Source organism: Liolophura sinensis, chromosome 9 (assembly GCF_032854445.1).
Source record: "Liolophura sinensis isolate JHLJ2023 chromosome 9, CUHK_Ljap_v2, whole genome shotgun sequence".
In the NCBI taxonomy this organism is placed as follows: domain Eukaryota; kingdom Metazoa; phylum Mollusca; class Polyplacophora; order Chitonida; family Chitonidae; genus Liolophura; species Liolophura sinensis.
Window position 1 is genome coordinate 10764524 of NC_088303.1, and position 24247 is coordinate 10788770.

General features: G+C 39.2%; 1 protein-coding gene across 4 annotated transcripts in view; it reads left to right on the plus strand.

The window, feature by feature from the left end:
* Positions 1-23034, plus strand: part of LOC135475156 (tripartite motif-containing protein 2-like) — a 58716-nt gene extending 35682 nt beyond the window's left edge. For 3 of the 4 annotated variants that reach the window (XM_064754931.1, XM_064754932.1, XM_064754934.1), the window contains 3 exons: positions 12298-12482; positions 15840-17902; positions 18920-23034. In XM_064754931.1, coding sequence (XP_064611001.1) covers positions 15842-17872 — 2031 coding nt within the window. In that variant the 5' untranslated portion in view covers positions 12298-12482; positions 15840-15841 and the 3' untranslated portion in view covers positions 17873-17902; positions 18920-23034. Of the gene's footprint in view, positions 1-9283; positions 9322-12297; positions 12483-15839; positions 17903-18919 lie in introns of those variants that run through there. The other variant, XM_064754935.1, reaches the window with a different exon arrangement.
* The last annotated feature ends 1213 nt before the right edge of the window (positions 23035-24247 follow it).

Sequence of the window (24247 nt, forward strand, 5' to 3'; positions counted from 1 at the left end):
TATTTGTGAAGACACATCCTAAAATGCGTACTAAGAAATGAAAACCAAATATATAATGTACCCGTTGACTGTACCTACTGTATATGTGTACTTTGATCTGCATTTCCCATACTTGCATACATCATAGAGAATGACAGAGAGTTGGTGGAGTTAGCATCACAGCTTCCTGTTGCTGGGACAGACAAGTATACATGTACATGTAGCTTAGTCTTAAGTTTAGACATTAGGTTAAAAGCTTGTGATCCTGGTACTGATGAGAAACTGCATTATGGGTATTACCATGGAAGCGACGGTGTGCAGCTGGTGAATAAAACCCTACTAATACCACACTTCCGATACCACAGACAGAGCGTGATGTTACCAGGGGGACAAGTTGTAGCCAATCAATAAATCCTTGTTAACACGGTGCTATTTATCGGATTGACTTGTCAATTGAAAACAAGGCAACTTCTATTTCACTCAATTAGTACCTTCTGACTTAAATTGATTGTTCACAAATGTTGATTTTGGAAATTCTGCAATATGTTAGGAGAAAGCAGACCAGGTAAGCCAGGGTTTAACACAATAGATCCAGCCTTGTCCAGGTAAGTCAGCATTACCTGAAGGCAGCTCTCACCTTAGTCCCAGCAAACTACATGTACTTTGCAAATCAAACCTGACGAGCATATGGGGATGAGGTGTTTCTGGGCTGCCATTTGCATGTATAGCTGTGAATATAGCATAATAAGATATAAATAGGGAAGCTACTTGATTTTGTTGACTATAATTTAACTGATGATAGTAATGCTACTATATTTTATTATATGGTATAAAGACTTGCCCTTTTCTGAGGTGTAATTTGCCAGCATCATGATTACACATATAAATGTGTAAAACACCCTGTCAATTGCATGTTTCATTATATGAAAGACTCTAAGGTGCTGCCTGAGAAGAAACACTTATCTTCTTTACATAAACAGTTGATATGTACATGTAGTCGGATGATCTTTTATGATATCACGCAGACTGCAAAGTGCTACCTGATGCAAGGTAGGAAAAATGTTGTGTTCGATGTGGAATGCTCTAGGCGGGAGCCCAGCTAGGATTTATAGTTGCATGTGTGTGTATATATATATATATATATATATATATATATATATATATATATATATATATATATATACACAGTATGTGTGCATTACACCTAAGCTGAGTGATAAGCTCTGATGTAACATGTAACCTTCTTCATGTGTAAATATACACAAATAAAATTTTTTAAAAGGGGCTAAATCAGTTTGGTGAAAAAAAATTAATATGGACTAGCACAATTATGTACCCCTGGTTTAATTGTGTGCATGCATTATTAATTTTTCTCTTTATTTTTAACATGATGCACAGTAAATGTGTTTTATGTAGCTGAATTTCATGTATGAATGGATATGAATGTGTACTTTTACATACACACGATCAAAACAGAAGCAGAGTTAGCAGAGTATGTGAAATATTTAGGTGCAGAAGTTTCAGGTCTGTAGCTTGTAGCAAAACCTGCATGAGTGGTTACTGTGTTATTTGGTTGATATGCTGTGATTGTCATCAGCTATTGGGAGTATATATACATGTGTGGTAGAAAGGCAGGGGCCAAGAGTGGGTCCTAATTGGTAAACCTCTCCTGTAATGGAGGTGACAAATGTATGTCTGTGGCACAGTTCTTCCATGGCAAAGCAGCAGCTGATGTCAGTTCGGCTCTCTATTTTTGGCATCTCCTCTATAGCCATCTCACCCACTGACTGCCATGCTATTTTCACCCAGGCCAGAAGCTGATCTGCTGAAGACAAAAAAAAAACCAAACAAAAACATCAAGTCAGCTTGTCTTGAGCAGCAAAGCTCCACAAAGGCTAGAGGAGAAAGTTGTGTTTGCCTGTTGATGGTGATGAAGACAGTTTGAGTTACAGGTAGGTTTGACTGGGTTGATCTGTGGTTGTGTAGAGGTGGGTGTGACTTAGGGTATAACTGGACTGATGAGCGATTGTGTAGAGGTGGGTGTGACTGAGGGTATAACTGGACTGATCAGCGATTGTGTAGAGATGGGTGTGACTGAGGGTATAACTGGACTGATCAGTGGTTGTGTAGAGGTGGATGTGACTGAGTGTGTATCTGGTCTTGTCAGTGGTGGTGTAGAGGTGGGTGTCACTGAGGGTATAGTTGGACTGATCAGTGGTTGTGTACAGGTTAGTGTGATTGGGGGTATAATTGAACTGATCAGTGGTTTTGTAGAGGTGGGTATGACTGAGTGTGTATCTGGTCTTGTCAGTGGTGGTGTAGAGGTGGGTGTGACTGAGGATATAACTGGACTGATCAATGGTGGTGTAGAGATGTGTGTGACTGAGGGTATAATTAGACTGATCAGTTGTTGTGTAGAGGTGGGTGTGACTGAGGGTATAATTATACTGATCAGTGGTTGTGTAGAGGTGGGTGTGACTGAGGGTATAACTAGGCTGGTCATTGCTTGTGTAGAGGTGGGTGTGACTGAGGATATAACTGGACTGATCAGTTGTTGTGTAGAGGTGGGTGTGACTGAGGGTATAATTGGCCTGATCAGTGGTGGTGTAGAGGTGGGTGTGACTGAGGGTATAATTGGACTGATCAGTGGTGGTGTAGAGGTGGGTGTGACTGAGGATATAACTGGACTGATCAGTGGTGGTGTAGAGATGTGTGTGACTGGGGGTATAATTAGACTGATCAGTTGTTGTGTAGAGGTGGGTGTGACTGAGGGTATAATTATACTGATCAGTGGTTGTGTAGAGGTGGGTGTGACTGAGGGTATAACTAGGCTGGTCATTGCTTGTGTAGAGGTGGGTGTGACTGAGGATATAACTGGACTGATCAGTGGTTGTGTAGAGGTGGGTGTGACTGAGGGTATAATTGGACTGATCAGTTGTTGTGTAGAGGTGAGTGTGACTGAGGGTATAACTGGACTGGTCATTGCTTGTGTAGAGGTGGGTGTGACTGAGGGTATAACTGGACTGGTCATTGCTTGTGTAGAGGTGGGTGTGACTGAGGATATAAGTGGACTGATCAGTGGTTGTGTAGAGATGGGTGTGACTGAGGGTATAATTAGACTGATCAGTTGATGTGTAGAGGTGGGTGTGACTGAGGGTATAATTGGACTGGTCATTGCTTATGTAGAGGTGGGTGGGACTGAGGGTATAACTTCATTTGGTTTCTACCCATCACAGTGCTAAGCCACTGTTGCATAACTGAAATCTTATTGTGTAACATCTAAAACAGCAGTCCAATAAATAAATGAATTGTATCATGTAGCAACAGTTATTGTGTAACACTAAGCCTTATGGTATACAGTTGAGACAATTTCATAAATTTGTTAAAGCTTAGAGGTTAACACGTATTTCCTCTGCCATGAAAAGAATTATGTGAAAGAGTTTACTAGCAACCTAACAAAAAAAAAATCCACTCAAAAATTTGTATAAATACATGTATATCTGTTATGTCTTCTAAAGTGTGTCCATAAAAAGCCACAGGATCTAGGGATACTTTCACATGTTGTATAAATAGAGTGTTTATAATAAGGTACAGTTTTATCTTCACTACTCTGTCACAGTGTACATGTTTAGCCCATTAGCATACCTTATCCACAGGAAGTAAATGGCCAACAGACAGGCCCCAGGATGATAGGTACATTTACAGCTGAGAAAAGTAGAACAGACAGAGAGTTATACTAATACCAGGAATAATTCTCAGAGGCTCGGAAAACAAGAAAAAAACAGTTTTCTTCTACATGATCTTCAGGAAGTGAAACTCGTAGACTTGTTTCCTGGTATGGACATTGCATGGTTTAGTTGTCGATGTTGTAGTATACAGTGTAGTTATGTGAGTAGTGACTAGGACTAATTGGTGGTTATACTGGGCGTGTTTACAGGTAGGAGTCTCTCAGGTAGGGAAATGAGCATGGTAATCACAAGGGCTTTGATCATGTTATTAGTGTCAAATGAAATTTCACCGCATGACCTCATGATTGTACATGCATACAGTGACTACTAAGATATATTGTACACTGGCAGATTCAAGTGAGTGTTCTCAGAGCCTCAAATTCAATCAAATACTTATATTTAAATTGAACTACGTATACATGCATGTAGGTACAGATTGTACAATGGAAATGCCTCAACATATCGGGTGAAGGAGCAGGCCAGAAGGGGTAATCAAACAGCTAAAGTGAAACAAATTTTTTTTTTTTCACTATTCCATTTCAAAGTTTTCTTTAATTGCCTTTTGACTCAGGCCCAGTAGGTTATTTGTATGTACTGTATGTGCATCATGTACGTGTACAGTTCAGTTCACTGTGAAAGAATTGCCTTCGGATGGTAGCACATAACGTATATGTTGACTACACATGTATCTGGGACTTCTCATGTGTGCTTCATGTGTATTACATGTACATATAGATACATGTGAAGCATATACATATTTATCCCAAAATTTGCCCCTGACAGTGACACTATAACAACAGTGATTTCAATATTCCACGCATTATGATTGGTCACCTAAACTTTCATTAACAAGCTTATCCAATGAAAAAGTACTACTGCATACCTACTTCTATTGTTTGTTGCCATGGGGAAAAAACCAGGCTAGTGATCACTCACTATGTACACCGTGACAGCAGTTTCTTTCAAATGTTGTCTTATCTGTCAACCACCTAGATCCATTCAAAATAAATTATGGGATAAATAGGATATGCAATTCGTGACCCATTGTATAAAATTTATTAAACTCGTGATGTAATTTTGTTTTGTTCCTTGCAAAGGCTCGGAACAAATGAAAATTACACGGTAATTTCGGATTACGGTGTTTTATGCCTTAATCAAGAACATTTCACTTAGTATAGGATGGTGGCCATCATGACCGGATTTCTACATGGAAATGGGACATCTCAATGGAGTTACCTGTTCAGGTGTAGGACATGCATATTATATATTGTGAATAGAGTTTCAGCATGCTTGAGGCCATTAAAGAAGAAATGACCATCACAGTAAACAGTGTCAGAGGACATTTGTTTTTTAATCTTAGGCTGATTTTGCATGTTTCATGGTCATATAGAGCTGTCACAGGTGTACATTTGAGCAGTTATAAGTTGCTTCAGTACCTTGTGTACGTGTACCAGAACATGTAATTAAAGCATGGAGACTTCGTTAATTTACATGTATGACAAAAATCATCTTGAGAAAAGAAGTTCATAACTAAAGTTAACATGGCCTTGACACTGAACCCTTTCAATCCTGACCAGGCTGAATGATAGACAGACTTAGGGATATCAAGTATCAGTGTACCAGCTAGGGTAACATGTAATTAGAAAAACTGACCCTGTAACAAATTGGTGACACTTTATCCATCTACAAGCTGGGGGAGATAAGAAAAGGTAAATCTTGAAATCCATGTATTATTTCATGTGTGTTTAACCGTCCATCCCTTTTGCATGTAAAAAGGCATTTTAAGAATAAGACTAAAGCCTACAATTGTATAGATGATTTGAGACCTTGGACATAACATTGTGTATAGGCTGTTGTTGGCTAACTGCAGTAGGCATCTTGTATACATCGGGCTATCCTTACTGAGGTAATGATCTTTAAGACGCAAAGAAGTGGCTGTAGTATTGCCAAAGTGGCTTGAACTAATTCATTCTTAATACCCATTGTTTTTATTGTTAGTCATGCTGTAATGATAGTCGTGCATACATGTACATATAATGTACACTATGTATCTAGATAAACAGCCGGTATAAGTGTACATGTGTGTGTACATGCAGACCAGTGCTACATACAACTGTCCACCACACCCACCTGACGTTATACACATAGTGCATACTGTGGGATGGGATGTGAGGAATTGTCAGCTCGAGATAAGTGATATTCAGCGAGGGTGAAGCCCAAGTTAAACATCACCTGATGAGAGCTGACAATTTCACATATCCCATCCCACAGCATGCACTGTATGTTTTGTTATACAGAAAAAAAACAGTGTACCTTTTCAGGTTGTGCTTAAATCACCGGATTTGTATGTCGATAACAATTGCTATAACCGTAAACTATTGTTTACTTTGAAAACAAGTAGACATCTGACAGTTAACAAAGGGAGAAAACTGTCGTGAAATAAACGCACATGTTTGTTGGATATTACCACGAGATCCTTGGATATTGCGTTGTGAACGTGGGATATATTACCTTATGAGCGTGACAATGCATTCCTTGGTTGCGGGATTGTTGTACATTATGTTTTGCAGTATATCATGTGACTGTCTTTCGACCAGTGGAAACGGAGGATATTCCTGTGAGGTATAATAATATCACATCAGTGCAGGATGATGCTATCCTAGTCCTCATATAACTATTTTCCTTCTAATGTAGATTGACTCTGGAGACTACTAAATGTTAACATTAATTACCAGATCCCATGAGGTCTGCTTCAGTTATATACATACTCGTACATGTACAGTATGCTTCGTCTTACAGCACCAAGAAGCGCTACATGTAGGAAATCATGTAGCGCCGAGGAAATATCACTCCACCACCCAGCTTTATATATCCATGTAAAACAGTGCTTTTCAGTTATTCTTTCCAAGTGAAAGGGCATTTATATTATGGGCTACAATTTGCTACAATATGCTTAGTGTACATATAGTGTTTTGGTACATGCAAGAGCTATTGCTAGATGTCTACAGGAACGCCAGTCACAATGGATGATCAGATAGAACTTGACTAGTACATTACATACATATGTCTGGTCCTTCACTGTAACTTCCAAAAAGAAGAGAGGCTGTGTATAGTCAGCTTATTTTTTGCACTACTGTGCATCACACAGCGTATGTAATCTGAATGTTTTCAATTTATTGCCATCCTTTTTTTTGATTATTGTTTATACCAGCGTTGTTGTCTTCTGTTGAACCTCAAGCATCATGACATAATTAACTCACTGTTTGTTGGTTAAGGTCAGGGTCTGTCTTCCTGAAGGCATGTATTTAAATACTAGCTAAACTGTGGAGGGTTCTGGTCTGCTAGTCTCCTTAATTGACTTACCCTACCCTCTGCCCACACCCAATGCCCACCCTGATGATTGACAGATGGTGACCTAGATATAACTAGGTCGGTGACCAGTCCAGCTGAAATCCACACTGAGCCCCTCAAACTGATACCAAGTACTGGGCCTTAGCCTTGTGTTAAGATTGCAAGATGTTACTAGCCTTTTGAACAGTCTGCTTGTATCCAGTGTCAAGAACAACAGCAGTAAGTCCAGTTATGGCAGGCAAGACATATGATACACTGTAGCTTGAAATATATCAATTCTACAACAACTTGTGGCATTTGGTGTCTTGTTACACAAAGGCTAGTAATACAGAGAGGTATGGTCTTCTGATTGCCAAATGGCCAGTGTTGTTTGCAATGCTCTGTCAGAGCTGAGGAAATAAATAAGTGTTGAACTTGTCAACATAGGGGCAGGTATGTACAGTATTTATTTATTATGTGATTATTGTTTAATGTCATACTCAAAAAAGTTTTCATTACACTGTGGCTGTCAGTTTTAAGGGTGAGCAAAACCAAGAGTGCCAAGGTGTAAACCACTGATCTTTGGCAACTTGCTTATGAACTTACCCACATGTGATGCACATATGTGGCAGGCTATATTCAGTATTGATGGAAGACAAGCGATATCTTCAGTGAATGATAGACGGCGAATAAAGTCACATGAGTGTTGCGAATTGCTTATTGTCATCCAAAAAAAAGTTGGTGAGAGTTAAGAGATCAGAACTTGGGAATGATTTAGATCATCTTGTAATGAACCACTCTGGATTTTGTTTCAGACAATAACAGTGATGTCTCAAATGTCAATTTTAAAAATCTTACTAGTACATACTGTACATGTGCATGTAGTACTTTGGCCACAGTAAATACATGTAGATAACTGGAGTCTGATGTGATGACACACACGTCTGTTGTCTTTGGCACAGTAATGAATTTGTCAAGCTATGCTTATACATGTAGCTCTCCTGTGAATGTGAAGGCTTCTTCAAGTAACATTTGACAGATTTTTTGATAAATCTACATGTATGCTTGCTTTAAAAGGCCATACTTTGACATTTTTCCAGTGTTATAAGTTTGTGTGATAATCCAGTGAGTGGGCCAAGGCCAGATAGTAGGGTGATTCAACATGCAGGGTAAGCTTGTACATGAACATGTGCTGACCTCAGCGGGGATGGCTTGCACCCCACAGAAGGCCAGAGCTGTCACAGTTGTTATTGGTTAAGGCTGACACTGACTACAGGGTTGACCTCTATCAGATTGGCTGCCTCACTATGCCATGATATCATGCCTCTATCTTGTCAGGCATGATGTCATAAAGTTGCCAGTTATATGAGATACCAGGGGAGACATTTTCGCAATTAAATTTTAAGTGCTGGTACGTATATGTACACCAGTTCAGTAGATAAAAAATAATTTTTTTTTTTAATTGGGACAAGTACTGGAATTATTTTTAACCTGAGAGCAGTAATTTTTTCTTTGAAGAATTAATACAGTGTCGGTATGGAAGATTTTAGCGTAACTTATTATTATTAACGTAAAGCTGTATGAGTTAAACTGGCATATTCTCAGGAAAATACATGTACATGCAGACGTTATAAACTGCACATGGTACATATGTTATAGTCTGTGAGAATGAACACTAAGATCCAGAGACAGATGTTAACTACCAGGATATTAGGATTTGAGGTTTCCAGCAGAATATTAATTAAACTGGGTTTCTACTGTCATTGTAGAGCATGCAGACTTTGCGACAAAAAAAGTACAATCAGTCATTAACTAAACAACTTGGGGACCGGGAATTTGTCACAAATTGCATTTCGATGAGGAAATCTGTGGAAGCCTTGAATAAATTCATATACATTTGTGCTGTGATTTCATAACTTAGTAGTAAATGTAAACGAGTACAGAGTATGTAATCAGTTTAGCCACTTGTGACTGAAGGTGTGTATGCATACATAGATATACACAGCCAGAAGTGCTGTAATCATACAGCAGGCATGTGTCAAGTCAGGAAGGTAGCAATACAAGTCAAGGGCTCATTTCTGCCTGTGGGTATAGATAAGACAGCAGGCTGCCCGGCAGGGTTTTTTCTGTTGCTTTGTATTGCGAGGAGAGAAGCTGATGTACATGGTGCTGGGTGTGGTAGCTGAAAGCTGGGGATGTTCAGTGGATGGGTAAACAGGCCTGCTGTCACAAATGTCTGACACATGTGGTGATTCAGCCTCTAAGGGTGGTTGTCTTCAGTAAGGTGAGAACAATGGGCTGTCCATTTTGTTGAAGTTTCATTATGTGTGATATCCAGGGTGGATGCAGTTCCAAGTAAGTCTTATTTTCTCTGTTCAATTTTTAAGATAAAAGCCTGCATTCACTCTGTTTGAAAGTTATGGGTTTCATAGAAGGTTTGGTGTTAATTTTACAAGTCAAAGTAATGGTTATTTAAAAAGTTGTTATCTGAAAAAATAATCTTCACTGGATATGTAGATTTTGGGTGTGGAAATGCATTGTCAGGGTCATCTAGCTAGCTTCTGAAAGTTTAAAAATATGACAATAACAAATGGTCAAAAAGTTTCATGGTCATTTTTGAAAAGTTAAGGATTCTTTTAAAGCAGGAAGTCAGGATGAAAATGTTTAAGATTTGAGATTTTTTAGTGATGTGTATGACAAATCATGTAGAACTTTCCATTATTAACTTGATTTAAATTGTTTTCTGGAGAAAAAATGGTAGATTCATTATATACTATCAGTTCATATGGCTTAATGCCAAATGGGCAAGATATCAGCTGTATGGTGGTGAATCATTTCATAGCAGAGAGTATATCTACATGGACATTGTATATTGAAAGCTACCATTATTTATGAAGTTTACTCTTAGAAACTCAGCATGTGGTACAAATTTGTCCAAACAGTATTAGGACAGAACATGACTTTTTTGGTAGGATGAGAGGGGAGGGGGTGGAAAGGGGAACACACTGAGGTGTTCCATGTCCCTGCAATATTACTAGATCTATTTCTGGATTAAGTACTTTGTTGGCAGAGTGGCTGGGGAAAATTGCTATTGCACATTAAGAACAAACACATGTGGACAACTGACCTTTAACCTCTCCAACAGTCACCACCCAAACCTTGCCCAAGTTGGACAGGGTTAATGTCATGCTTATCAGAAAAAGTGACATTGTTGTCAAAACAGAAACTTTTATACAGGCTTAGTACAAAATATTATGGTATATTCATCAGCTCCTATTGTTTCTTTGAAACTGATCATGTCATGGGTGATAGAAGTCGATGTGGACATGCAAGCTGGTAAGTTGATTAAAATAAGCCAGGGTCTGCTGCATTTAGTAAACTCCAACTTATCAGACTGCAACCTTTATTTATGGAAGTTCCTTATAAACCAGTTCACGTCTGCATGTGAAGAAAATTTATCAACAACCTAAAAAAGTGAAGAATATTGTGTGGTGTGGTGGAGAACTGACTTTCAGACATACACACATGTGATCTGCACTATGTCCTGATGTGTAGGATGGTACTGTGACAATGGCAGTAGTATTGTGAATGGTAGCACCTCTCTGGCCGTTGAATGTTCCATTGTGCAGTTTGATACAGGTATGACAGTAGCAGTAGTGCTGTAAATGGTAACACCTTTCTGGCTATTTACTGTTCTGAGCATTAGTACCACTGTGGCTGTTTTTTCTGCCATGCAGCATGATATACTGTGCCAGTGTTGTAGCACTGGTATAGTGAGCGGTAGTACAGCTGTGGTTGTTTGCTGTGTCGTGCAGCATGATATAGTGCTGAAACACTGGTGTCACCATATGGTGAATGCTAGTATCACTCTAGCTGTTTGCTCTGTCATGGAGCATGGTACTGTGACAGTACTGTAGCACTGGTATAGTGAGCGGTAGTACAGCTGTGGTTGTTTGCTGTGTCGTGCAGCATGATATACTGTGACAGTGCTGAAACACTGGTATCACCATATGGTGAACGCTAGTACCACTCTAGCTGTTTGCTCTGTCATGCAGCATGGTACTGTGACAGTACTGTAGCACTGGTATAGTGAGTGGTAGTACAGCTGTGGTTGTTTGCTGTGTCATGCAGCATGATATAGTGCTGTAGCAGTGGTATCACGATATGGTGAACGCTACAACCACTCTAACTGTTTGCCCTGTCATGCAGCATGGTACTGTGACAGTGCTGTAGCACTGGTATAGTGAGGGGTAGTACAGCTGTGGTTGTTTGCTGTGACGTGCAGCATGATATACTCTGACAGTACTGTAGCACTGGTATCACCATATGGTGAACGCTAGTACCACTCTAGCTGTTTGCTCTGTCATGCAGCATGGTACTGTGACAGTACTGTAGCACTGGTATAGTGAGTGGTAGTACAGCTGTGGTTGTTTGCTGTGTCGTGCAGCATGATATACTGTGACAGTGCTGTAGCACTGGTATCACCATATGGTGAACCCTAGTACCACTCTAGCTGTTTGCTCTGTCATGCAGCATGGTACTGTGACAGTACTGTAGTATTGGTATAGTGAGTGGTAGTACAGTTGTGGTTGTTTGCTGTGTCGTGCAGCATGATATACTGTGACAGTGCTGTAGCACTGGTATAGTGAGCAGTACTGTAGCACTGGTATCGTGAAAGGTAGTACATGTCAGGTTGTGCAGCAGGGTACTGTGACAGTACTGTAGCACTGGTATTGTGAATGGTAGTACATGTCAGGCTGTGCAACATACTGTGACAGTACTGTAGCACTGGTATTATGAATGGTAGTACATGCCAGGCTGTGCAGCAGGGTACTGTAACAGTACTGTAGCACTGGTATTATGAATGGTAGTACATGCCAGGCTGTGCAGCACTGCACACCTTTAATTGGATGAAGTATAGACCCGTCCTGGATAATAACAACATATCCCTGTGGAGCAGAAACTGTACATTGTCCAGTTGGCCTAATTTGTGTGGAGTCAAGTCATTAACGGACCAGAGGTGCTGTTGGTAAATACATACCTCCCGACAGCGTGGCTGTTTTAGTAGATTGGAACCCTCATTACAAGTGACTTTGTGCTTGACTGAACTAAATAATGTGCAGAGAACTCAGGTAGCATGTCATTGATACACACCAGATTAAATTTCACTGCCTTCAGTCTGCCGAAATGTTAGGTTGTGGGGAGGTTCCATGGATCCCTGGCATGCAATTGGTTCATTTTGCCTGCCTTTCTGTTGTAGGGTTGATTGGAAGCTGTGAACTGAAGTGAACAGACGTGAACAGAAGTGATCGTGGTTTGATGGTGTGGAGCTGATAACCCCATGGATTTCCACTGGTCAGGAATAGACATTCCCGGACACGTCTCCCCATGGACAGGAATGGGCTTACAGTCTCTATGTATGCTGGTACCTGCAAACAGCTAAAGGTAAATAACACTTTCTCTTATTTCTCCCTGATACGACAAGTGTGTATTACTCGACAACATATTCAGCTCTTTAAAAGCGGAGGTAAGGAAAAAGCTTTTATTGAACAATTCGAATGAGGTAGTATATTATACTTCCTGTACTACATTGATTTGAGCTCTTTAAGAAAATATGAAAAACTTTATATGTTTTGTTGTGATACTCCTATCTGTTAAGATAAAAAAAACGACCAGCCTTGAGAATGACCAAACGTAGGTTGAAGCAAATGGGCAAATGGCATGACTAGCGTGAACATAGAGGGCAGTATCTCACACAAGTTGAGCCTCCAAAGATATGTTTTTAGGTAGAAAGTGGACAGATTTTTAATTTCAGAATGGTAACATTTTAATAGTTGTACATGAGTTATCCTGACACTCCAAATTGTGGCTGTGTGATATTCATATTTAAAACAGTGCTCATGATTGAGTTGTCACAAGATTGTGATGACCATGATACTAATGGGAACATTTGTGTACATGTACATGTAAGTAGCTGTGTGGATAATGATTGAGTTGTCACAAGCTTGTGATGACCATGATACTAATGAGAACATTTGTGTACATGTACATGTAAGTAGCTGTGTGGATAATGATTGAGTTGTCACAAGCTTGTGATGACCATGATACTAATGAGAACATTTGTGTACATGTACATGTAAGTAGCTGTGTGGATAATGATTGAGTTTTCACAAGCTTGTGATGATCATGATACTAATGAGAACATTTGTGTACATGTATATGTAAGTGGCTATGTGGATAATGATTGAGTTGTCACAAGCTTGTGATGACCATGATACTAATGAGAACATTTGTGTACATGTACATGTAAGTAGCTGTGTAGATAATGATTGAATTGTCACAAGCTTGTGATGACCATGATGCTAATGAGAACATTTGTGTACATGTACATGTAAGTAGCTATTTGGATAATGATTGTCACAAGCTTGTGATGACCATGATACTACTGAGAACATTTGTGTACATGTACATGTAAGTAGCTGTGTGGATAATGATTGAGTTGTCACAAGCTTGTGATGACCATGATACTAACGAGAACATTTGTGTACATGTACATGTAAGTAGCTGTGTAGATAATGATTGAGTTGTCACAAGCTTGTGATGACCATGATACTAATAAGAACATTTGTGTACATGTACATGTAAGTAACTGTGTGGATAATGATTGAGTTGTCACAAGCTTGTGATGACCATGGTACTAATGAGAACATTTGTGTACATGTAAATAGCTGTGTGGATAATGATTGAGTTGTCACAAGCTTGTGATGACCATGATACTACTGAGAACATTTGTGTACATGTACATGTAAGTATCTGTGTTGGTAATATTTGGCTAAAATCAGCCATATGCATGAAATTAGTCTGTCCCCATTTCCTAAATATATTGCAGAAGAATTTATAGTTTTTATCAGGACAGGCCATGCAAGCTTAATTTGGAGAACATAACAGAGATACACATAGGTAAATAAACAAAACACAGATTCGCATAGGTAAATAAACAAAACACTGTTTGGATATGTTTATGAATATGTATTTGTGATAGGTCTTGATTATTTAACAATCAGAACAGCTACACATGTGGACACCAAAAATGATATAATTTTGTCTGAGATGTATGGAGTTCATAGAAGATACAAGTAAACAGGTGAAGCGCACATAAATATACATGTATGCTTGGCGCATCCTGGAGTTCAGTGGAAGTTCACTTTGATGCATCTATTGACAATACCATTATGAATGAATAATACACCTGTCTATTGTGTACCTTTTGAATAATACATCTGTCTGTTGTGTACCTTTTGAATTCCCAAATATTTTTGTGTTTATAAAATACACACTGTTTGAAGCATTTCCTTGAACTTTTTTTCCCATCTGCAAACTAGCACTTTGGGAAATAATTCCTGGACGCTTTTATTCAATATAACAAAAAACCTTTTTGGAAACATTCTCTTAATTTTAAAGGTGATATGTAAATAGGTAGGAGATAAGAAGATAATTTTTAAGTTTCTCATTTAAAACACAAAGCATCATTGGAAATGTTAAAGAATTACATGATAATTGGGATAAGTAAACAAAGCATTGATATTTTCTTCATGTGAATAGATGTATTATATGGATATTGGAGATGGTATGCACCTGTGGCCTGTTTACCAGGGCTCCAGCATGTGACTTGTGAAGGGCCGATAATGTACTATAAGCTGTCCTTTTGATGGGGAATATATAACGGACATACCTGGCACCAGGCGTTTACGAGCAATTACGCTGACATGTGTAGTGCTGGGTACGAGGGTGTCTCCGAGCAGCTGTTGCAAGTCACAGTGGCGCGCCTTTGTGGTGTCGCTCTCACCAGGTTGTTGTATTGCATCCTCGATCAGTAATATTGATTGATGCAAGCCACAAGTATTTATTGCTCTTTATGATATGTATTTGCATGAGGAGCTGCAGGTCTTTGTGGCCTATCTGCTATACCCTGGCTTCCCGCTCCTCTCCAACCATTGTGTATGAATCGTTCCTTCTCAGCTGCTTATGAATAATTAAACCTACTTCAGTTGATCACAAACCTTGTAACGATAGTGTGGCTGTGATGGTGTACCATAATGACAGACTGTGTGCTCTTTGGTACACTTACCTATACACAGTCAGTCTCTATCCGTAGGCTGTTTGGGTACATGTACATTCACACAACTCATGCCTCAGATTTCATGGTAAGATTCATAACGATTCGGAAAATATTGGCTTTCTTCTTGTGTCTGAAAATGCAACAGCTTTTGAATAGAATTTTTACAAAAATGTGATGGTTAAATTACTATTAACATACCTTCATGCACATGTACTGTGTAAAACAGGCAAGTAGGTGCTTTCATGTAATTGTTGTAGATACCTGATACAAAACATGGACCCCATTGTTGTGCATGTTTGTTTGAATGGTAACTGCTATGAAAAATAGTCATTGATGTGTAGAGATGAGTGATGTGATGAGAGCATGGGAATGATGAATGTTGTACAATGCTCCATTCTCTATGCACTCTTCTGGTGGATGACTGTTTTGTTTAAGCTGCTGTCTGCCTGTTTTCCCTACCATTCTCATTGTGCTTCCTGGACTATGGTGACATGACATGCTACCAACAGCTGGTTCTTCTGGTTGCAACGCTATCTAGATGTAGGCCTAAATACTAAGCTCATTGCGCACATAAATGTCACCATGGCTCTACAGGCAGGCATTAGTATTCATAAGCAAATTGTGATTAAGTTCGGCAATTCCTCTGTGATTTTTCAGTCAGTTTTTTGTTTTTCCTTCTACAGATATGATGAGTTCAACACTGGTGGAAACGGTTTCCATCAACTATGAAGACTTTAACGACAGTTTCCTGACATGCGGTACGTGTCTGTGTATATACGACGGGCAGGAGCATGCTCCTAAGCTCCTGCCTTGCTCTCACACCGTCTGTCGCAGCTGCTTAGAGAGGATCGCAGAGGCACAGGTACACGACACAGGAACATTTCGATGCCCGATTTGTCGTGAGACAATCGCCTTCCCACGTGGCGGTGTGACGTCATTTCCTCCCAGTTTCTTAGTTAACCAGCTGCTTGATCTCATGTCCCGACAACGGCGAGAAGTGATCCCAAAATGCTCCCACCACACTGGAGAAGAGCTGCTGTTTTGTGAGACATGTGACCGTGTTTTTTGCACACAGTGCACAGGTGGAGAACACAGTGGACGTGGAGCTAGTGAGCACACTGTCATCCCTTTCTCCATTGCTATTAAGAGGATGTCAGAAATCCTACTGTACAAAGCACACTTATGCATCAAAAATTTGAACAATGCTTATGACACAGTGTCTACAGAGTTGTCTCGGCTAGAGACAACTGTAGAACGGACGATTGAGTCAATAAACCGATCGTTTCAGGATCTGATCTGTGTGGTGGAAAAGCGTCGGCACGAGTGCTTGCAGCTAGTGAGGAAGATTCGTGAGGAGAAGAAGACCGCACTGCGGGAGCAGATGGACTTGATTCAGAGTGAGAAAGAGAAGGTACAGGGAGAGTGTGACGGCCTCCAGTATCAGGTGGAGGTCCGCAACATCACGCGCAAAATCGGTGATCTCAATGAGAAGTTGGATGCAACCAGCACTCTGGCCGAACCCAGGGAAAACTCATTCCTGTGTTATGAATACAAACACAACAGTGCTTACCGTGACGTTCTCAACGCCGTGTCCAGGTTTGGTGGAATTAAGGTCAGCACAACCTTCCCAGCTCTCTCCACAGCTTGTGTGGGCAAGGCAATTACCCACCTGCAATCCACGATCACGGTGACAACAGTGGATTACCATGGCAACACACGGACAACGGGTGGTGACCCTGTCACCACCTCACTTCAGACGGAGTCTGGGGATTACATTGATACCAAAGTTACGGACAATGATGATGGCACCTACACTGTCACATATGTCCCAACCAAAGCTGGCACCTGCAACATGTCCATCAAAATATTTCAGAGAGCAATAAAAGACAGTCCCTTTATGATAGATGTTACTGAGCATAACAACCCTGTTTGGAAGTTTGGGAGCCGGGGTACTGGGGAGACACAGTTCCTACAGCCTGTTCGAGTGGCGCTAACGCGCAATGGGTCGCTGTGTGTGCTGGACACTGGCAACAGTCGCATCAAACTCATTGGAAGCAATGGGCTTTTCAGTAGCCACATAGGCCCAGCTGGTTTAGAAAGTCAGAGTGGCACAGGGCTGGCCTTGACACCCGATGACAAGATTGTGGTGGTCAATTGGAGAACTAAGACCATCTCAGTGATTGATCTGGATGGTACCCTTATCAACAGTTTCACGTCAGATAGTTTCGTCGAACCAATCGATGTGGCTGTGAACAGCAAAGGGGAGTTTATTGTGGCTGACAACGGTGCTGGTAAGGTGTTTATGTTTGATGAGATGGGCAAACTGTCAGTCACATTTGGGGCCAAAGGTGACAAGGAGGGTCAGTTTAAACTAATGACTGCTGTCACTGTGGGAAAGTGTGACGAAATTCTTGTGGCTGACCATAGGATTCAGATCTTCAGCAAAGAGGGAAAGTTTTCCCGCCAAATTCCCATCTCAGGGAAGGGCCAGTATGGTGGTGTTTGCGTTGATGCAAATGGATACATATTGGCAACCCGGAGTGAGCGAGGAAAGAGTTTTGTGCAAGTTTACAACTCCAGTGGCAAGTCTTTGTTTAGTATTGACAGTTTCGAGGACAAACTGAAGAGACCGTGTGGTTTAGCACTAACTGCTGATAACCATGTGTATGTCGTGGATCTTGGCAATGAGTGCATCAAAAAATACCGCTACAAGTGATCTGGAGTACAACATGCCTGCATTATGAGGGTAAGAACACACAGATTCCATACATCATTGATATACAAGGTTTAGATTAGATCATCTCACCTGTTCATGGCCCGGGAAGCTCACCCAAGTCATACATGTACATGTACATATGTATGTATGCTTGTGATCTGTTCTATGTTAGAGCTTTGCTTACATATACATGTACATGTAGCTACCCCATTTCCCAAGCCTTAGCATTGAAACAAGTTGAAGGATGAAAAGATTTATTTATTTATTTTATTTATTTGATTGGTGTTTTACACCGTACTCAAGGATATTTCCCTTATACGACGGCGGCCAGCATTGTGGTGGGAGGAAACCGGGTAGAGCCTGGGGTAAACCCACGACTATCCGCAGGTTGCTGACAGACCTTCCCACTTACGGCCGGAGAGGAAGCCAGCATGAGCTGGAAAGAAAAGATAAAGGCTAGGATAATTTGGATTGCTCTCTTAAATTGTAACTAATGTCGTGAATATATGCATTATAGATCTTTCTTTATGTGATCACATGGAATCATTTTGTTACTTCTGGTTTCACACAATGAAAAGTTCACACAGTAGACAATTCTGACACCGATGAGCTCTGACACATAAGCAACAAAAAGAAACCATGCATAGATGTATACTGTCAAATAACAGTGGTTGTGGATTTCCATCAGGCTCTGTTCAGCTTCCTCCCACCATAATGCTGATTGTCGTCGTATAAGTGAAATATTTTTGAGTACGGCATAAAACATCAATCAGATAAGCTTGTTCCAGGAACATCTGTATGAGGCCGACGTTACCATTTCTGCTACTTCTTCTGCGTAGTTATTTTGATCTTTCCGTGTAGTAAGTTCAGGTAGCCACTAATCATAAGATCATAAAATATTGCCACATTTAATTTTCAATTTCATTGGATTCACTTTTAATACTGATAAAGTCCAATGTGTGCTGATTTTTGCATTCTTCCATTACCTCTTTAGGCTAAATATCAATCAAAGGATTAAATATTGACCGGTATTTTCTCTGTTTACAGAACTGAACAGATGCCAGTCATGATCTGATAAGTCACTTCCACCAAAGGGAGACAACAGTGGATGATTGGGATGAAAGAGTGCTGCCCCCTACATGAGTCTGCTTGGGGGCTCATAGAAGATTGTATACAGAGACAGCATTGAAGTGCACAAGAGTGTTGTCTTATGAGATGAAAACATGCATTCTTTGTGTCCTTGCTTGGACATGTACATCTGCAGAAAACATCTCCTTTATTCACACTTTTCAAGACGGAGAATACTGAGGTTGATGTCATCCAAAGGATGATAAAATTTCATTAGCCAGATAAGGAAGCTAATAAGTAATGCTCTCCTAAGACAAACTGAAATAACTGTGAAATACTTCTTATAGACGTAAAATATTGAATATGGAACTTCCATTGTACATAGTTGTGTTCAGAGCTGGTTCCTGCCAAAACAGCTTATGTATGTGATACACACAATCATAATAGGTTCAGTGACATTAGGTATGATCAAACAGCCAAATGAACAAACAGTCCTGCGGTTATAGTCACATAATCATGAGAGTAATAATCATTTGAAAAATAGAATTTTTAAATCTAAATTTGTTTTGATCCGATTTGGAGTCATGAATTATGGACCATGATGATGAATGAACAATTGTCTATGGTGAAACAGATATTTATTTCTAATAGGTCCTTATTTGATCTCCGCTGCATCTTTGAAATTCAAATTCAAAAATGATTAAAGTTTTCGTAAGATGTTAAAGATTTCCTAGTGACATGAAGAGAAACAAACTTATTTGAAAGATCTCTGGATATGAGGTGTGTTTGACTTACTTTAAAGAACATTTAGCTCCTAGGTACACTTCCCGAATTTGTGAACATGTGGTGTGAACTATTGACTGGCCCTCACGCAAAAAAGATCGATTGGTCGGTGCAGTGATAACTTGCAAGCCAAATTAAAATTATAAGTGTTACGCTTAACGATCTATGACTCACATATCCGACATTTCAGGGCTGAAGACATTTTGTTGAACTGTGAATCGGTTTTGTTTATCACCTTTCCTGTCACATATATGCACATGAACACACCTGGTTAACTCTTTTTCTCACACAGACCTGACTATTTTTCTCTCTCCACCGTCGTAAAGTGATTGGGCAGACTTATTCGCATGGATCTAGTTAATACGAAAACACAGAAACTGGAATGGATCTGTTTGATGCTTCTCAAATTTTATTTGTACTTTGTACAGCATACATTAACATTTAACTGTACACATTTGTGGCTTTTAAAGTTGGAAAACTGGTGAAGTCCATTGAAATGGAAGTGTTTTTTAATTTGAATGAATGTACACAACATACCAAAGACACATCACCTATTTAAATGTATATGCATTTTGTAGAAAGAAAGCAGATGTTCAGGGCACCATCTGGGACTAGCATTATCTTGGTGTTAATCACAAATGAAAAATTATACATTATCTTGGTGATGTCATGCTTCATATTAAATGAACATTCAGTGTCCTACATGTAGAAACATCTTGCACTCATCCACCACCTAGTTAGGCATATGTTGTCATCACAAACATAGAACAGTTTTGTAACTTTGTATACATGCAAAGAAAGGTTAATGTATGTAGTTTTGCATGGACCATGTAAACCAACTGTGTCTACAACTCTCTCTATCCGGTGTTGCTAGTGCCTACTCTACCTGTATGTGATTAGCAAACTCTACCTCGTTAAGACATCGTTTAGAAATGTACAGGTACATGTTGTCTGTGGTGTGTCATGTCATTTAAGCCTCTGTGTTTATACGAGTTTGTAGGTCTTGCAAAATTGTTCATCAGAATACAGTTGTTCCCTGGGAGCTGTGTGCAAGCTCATTTCAACCATTTTTATGAATTTTGTTACAGCTTCTTTATGAATCTGTATTGACTAAGAAAAATATCAAAACTTACTACTTTAGGAACTGTTCAGTGAGAGAGGATGTGATCCGGGTATGTTGCTGGGTAAAACAGGCCTCAGGAGGTCTATTTATATCCTCCACACTGTCACTTGATGCACGCCTGCAGGTGGTGCAAACTTTTTTATGGATGAAGATAGAAAAAGTCCAACTGTACCATGTGACATGTCAGAAATGTTGGATAACATTTTCTGACAAGAGTTTGATAAAAAGTAATTTAGAGTACATGAATAATGGAGAAAACTGAGGAGCTGAACATTTGTGAACTTTAGACGTTACTATAGGATAGAGGTGTCAGTTGTGCCTATGGAAAAGGTTGATAAAGGTGTTCGGTAAAGTAATGTCAACAAAGGTTGCCTAACATTTTTCACAAGTCACATGATACAGTAGGACTGTTTTTACCTTTGAAGACAAAAGAGTTCCAGCTCGTTAATCCAATTCGTGTAATAATAACATCAGTGTAGGGTGGGGGACAATTTACAAATCTCTGCTGCTAGTTGCCAATGTTCCATGTATATATAACAATGGTGTGTTAGAACTGCTTTTCGTGATTGCCATGTTGTTATGCCATAGAATTTGTATGCCATGTATAGATGATAAGAGTCATGTAAATGGCAGTTAGGCGAGAGTAGAAGGCATGTATGCTTTAGATGATACAGTTTGCTGTTTGTCTTAATACTAACATTATCAAGTCTTTGAAGCCGACTTCACTCCATTTGATATCAGCACCAATTCTTTATTTATTGAATATTTTAAATTATTGAATGATTGAATTAATTACTGAAGATTAACAATCTGTGCATGTATCAGTGCGAAAACCAGGAAATGTTCACCTTTTTGGTTGTGTGTTGTGGATTTCTTTTTTCTTCTTTTCTTTTCCCTTCTTTCAAATTTGGCATTTTATGACTGTGCTATTCCTATTAGTATTAGTTCAAGCTGTGTAAATTCTCCTCAGCCTAAAAAGAAACTGATGTTGTCACATATATTAAATGGATGTGATGATTTCTTGATAATGGTACGTCAAACAGTCTAGGAAACATGTAAACTTTGCTTTTATCTATAAACTGAATGTTGGCAGATCCCACAAAACTGATTCATTGATCTAGGCAGTAAGGAAAAACAATGCACTTCTGTCCCTAATGCATCCTCTGTTGTGAATGATGCTTTATTTCACATTCATATTTCTTTATCAGGGTAATCAAAATTACATTTATTATAGTAATTTGTTTTTCTCCTTGCATTGGTTTGTATCAAACTGTATGGCAGACTATGTCTTTTGTAGAGGTATGACTGAGAACAGGCTGGAAGTGGAGAATGACATGGGCAGAAAATACAAATTATTGCTACTTTATTGTAAATGTAGCAATTTGTGTTAATATTACTATCCAGTTATCTCCCTTAAGGCCATTGTCTTTCACGAATTTCTTTTATTACACAGTGTACAGATACTAAAGCATGGTAATTACTTGTAAGATAGATGATGCCTTTAGCATGAAATAAAAACAAGCATGATTTCTTTAGCATTCGGTGCCTATAATCAGCAACCTCATAAGCATATTGTCAAGTACATTGCATGTAATGTATTGTTAATAAGAATGTCGCAATATGTTTCTTTTATCAACATGTTTGAAAGAAAGTGGTTTGTAGGACATGTATTTAAACATTCATTTCAATCCTGTAATTGTTTTGACACTAAGTGTCAATTATAGCTATCTAAGGATTGTCTATTGGTCTTGTCAGGAGGAGCATCCAGTTTTCAGTGTAGCCTAATCATGTTGTATAGTACAATGAAAACTATGCCATATGTCAGTTTGTCAAGTCTGCTCTATTATTGTTTTCATCCTTTTTTTTTTTTTTATATGTGTTTAATTTATATAGATTATAATGGTTTGGACAGCATAAATGATACATTACCAGGAAAATTATATATTAAGTACGGTACAAATTTGTGATTATATATCAATATTTATTTAAGGTGTTTCATATTTTGTTTGGAGATATGACGTGGTGCATTCGGTATGCAGGAGTGACTTAGAGTTTCCAAATGTTTTTGCAACAGTATGGTTGAATCAGCTTGCTCGTTTGTGGTTTTGTTTTTAGAGTACAAATATAGTGCCAGCTGCACAATCGGATCTCTTATTTATAACGGAAGCACGAAGTGGTTTACGGTTTAAGAACAAATCAATAAATATTACTCTGTAAACACATCAGTTGTTCTGCCTTGTCTTTCACAACAAGTTAGTTGAAGTGGGTCAGTTAAACTCCATTACCTTCAACAATTAATATTGTATTGGTAGAAAATACTTCACATACAATAGGCATATGCAACGACACATACTTGTGGATTTTTGATGTTGCTAACCTACATGTAGGATGACCTGCCATGTGTGATTTTTCTTTTGTATTCCTTCCATGATTTGCTCAGCTAAGTTGGTGACTAGATTTTCCACTTAAGTATGTACTGATATATAAAAATGGTGTTAACTCTCTGTAAAGATCATGTGCAAAACCTGCTGCACAACAGTTTTGTGGAGCACAAATGTGGAAAATCTTAGGTTTCATTTACATGTCAAATACATTCTACATAAATACATTCTACACAAATACGTATAGGCCTGCATCCCAAAGTGTTTTGCCGGCAGAGAAAGGTATGTAGGCCTGCTGCCATCTGCAGAAGGTCTGCTCTTGACCAGTGAGGTCACAGGGTTTGAATTGAGTTTCCACCGGTTTGGCTACAGCTTTATGATAGGAGATTTAACAGTTACCTGACAAGGTGCAGAGCTTTCCCCTCATAGCTAGTGTAGGGGGTTTTCTACCAATAAACCTGACCATCATATATAAAGTGAAATTTCCTGGTATACTGGCACCAGTGTTTTATAAAGCAATATGCTGGCCACCGCTGTATAAGTGAAATATTCTTGAGTACGGCGTAAAACATCAATCAAATAAATACATAAATATAAAGCAACAATGGAATGAATTGATGTACGGCAGATATAGATGTGTGCGCCAGTGGTTAATAGAGACCTTCAAATACAACTTCATCTTGTAACTTCAAAGTAGAATTTGTTTACTTATTCTAGTTTGAAGTTAAAAGGTGAACTTAACTTTTAACTAAAGGTCTCTAATGAGATGCAGAGTTGCCTGTAGGTTTTGAAATGTCCACCCATGATTAATGATGTTTCCAATATTTCCTGCTATTTCTAAAGGTTTCCATGTGTTCACCCATCAGTATTGGCCTGATTATATTGCCACAGTTTCCTGTTTTCCTGCAGGGGTTTCCATGTGTTCACCTATCTGAAGTACTGATGACATTGCTATAGTTTCCTGTTGTCCTGCAAGGGTTTCCATGTGTTCACCTATCTGAAGTACTGATGGCATTGCTG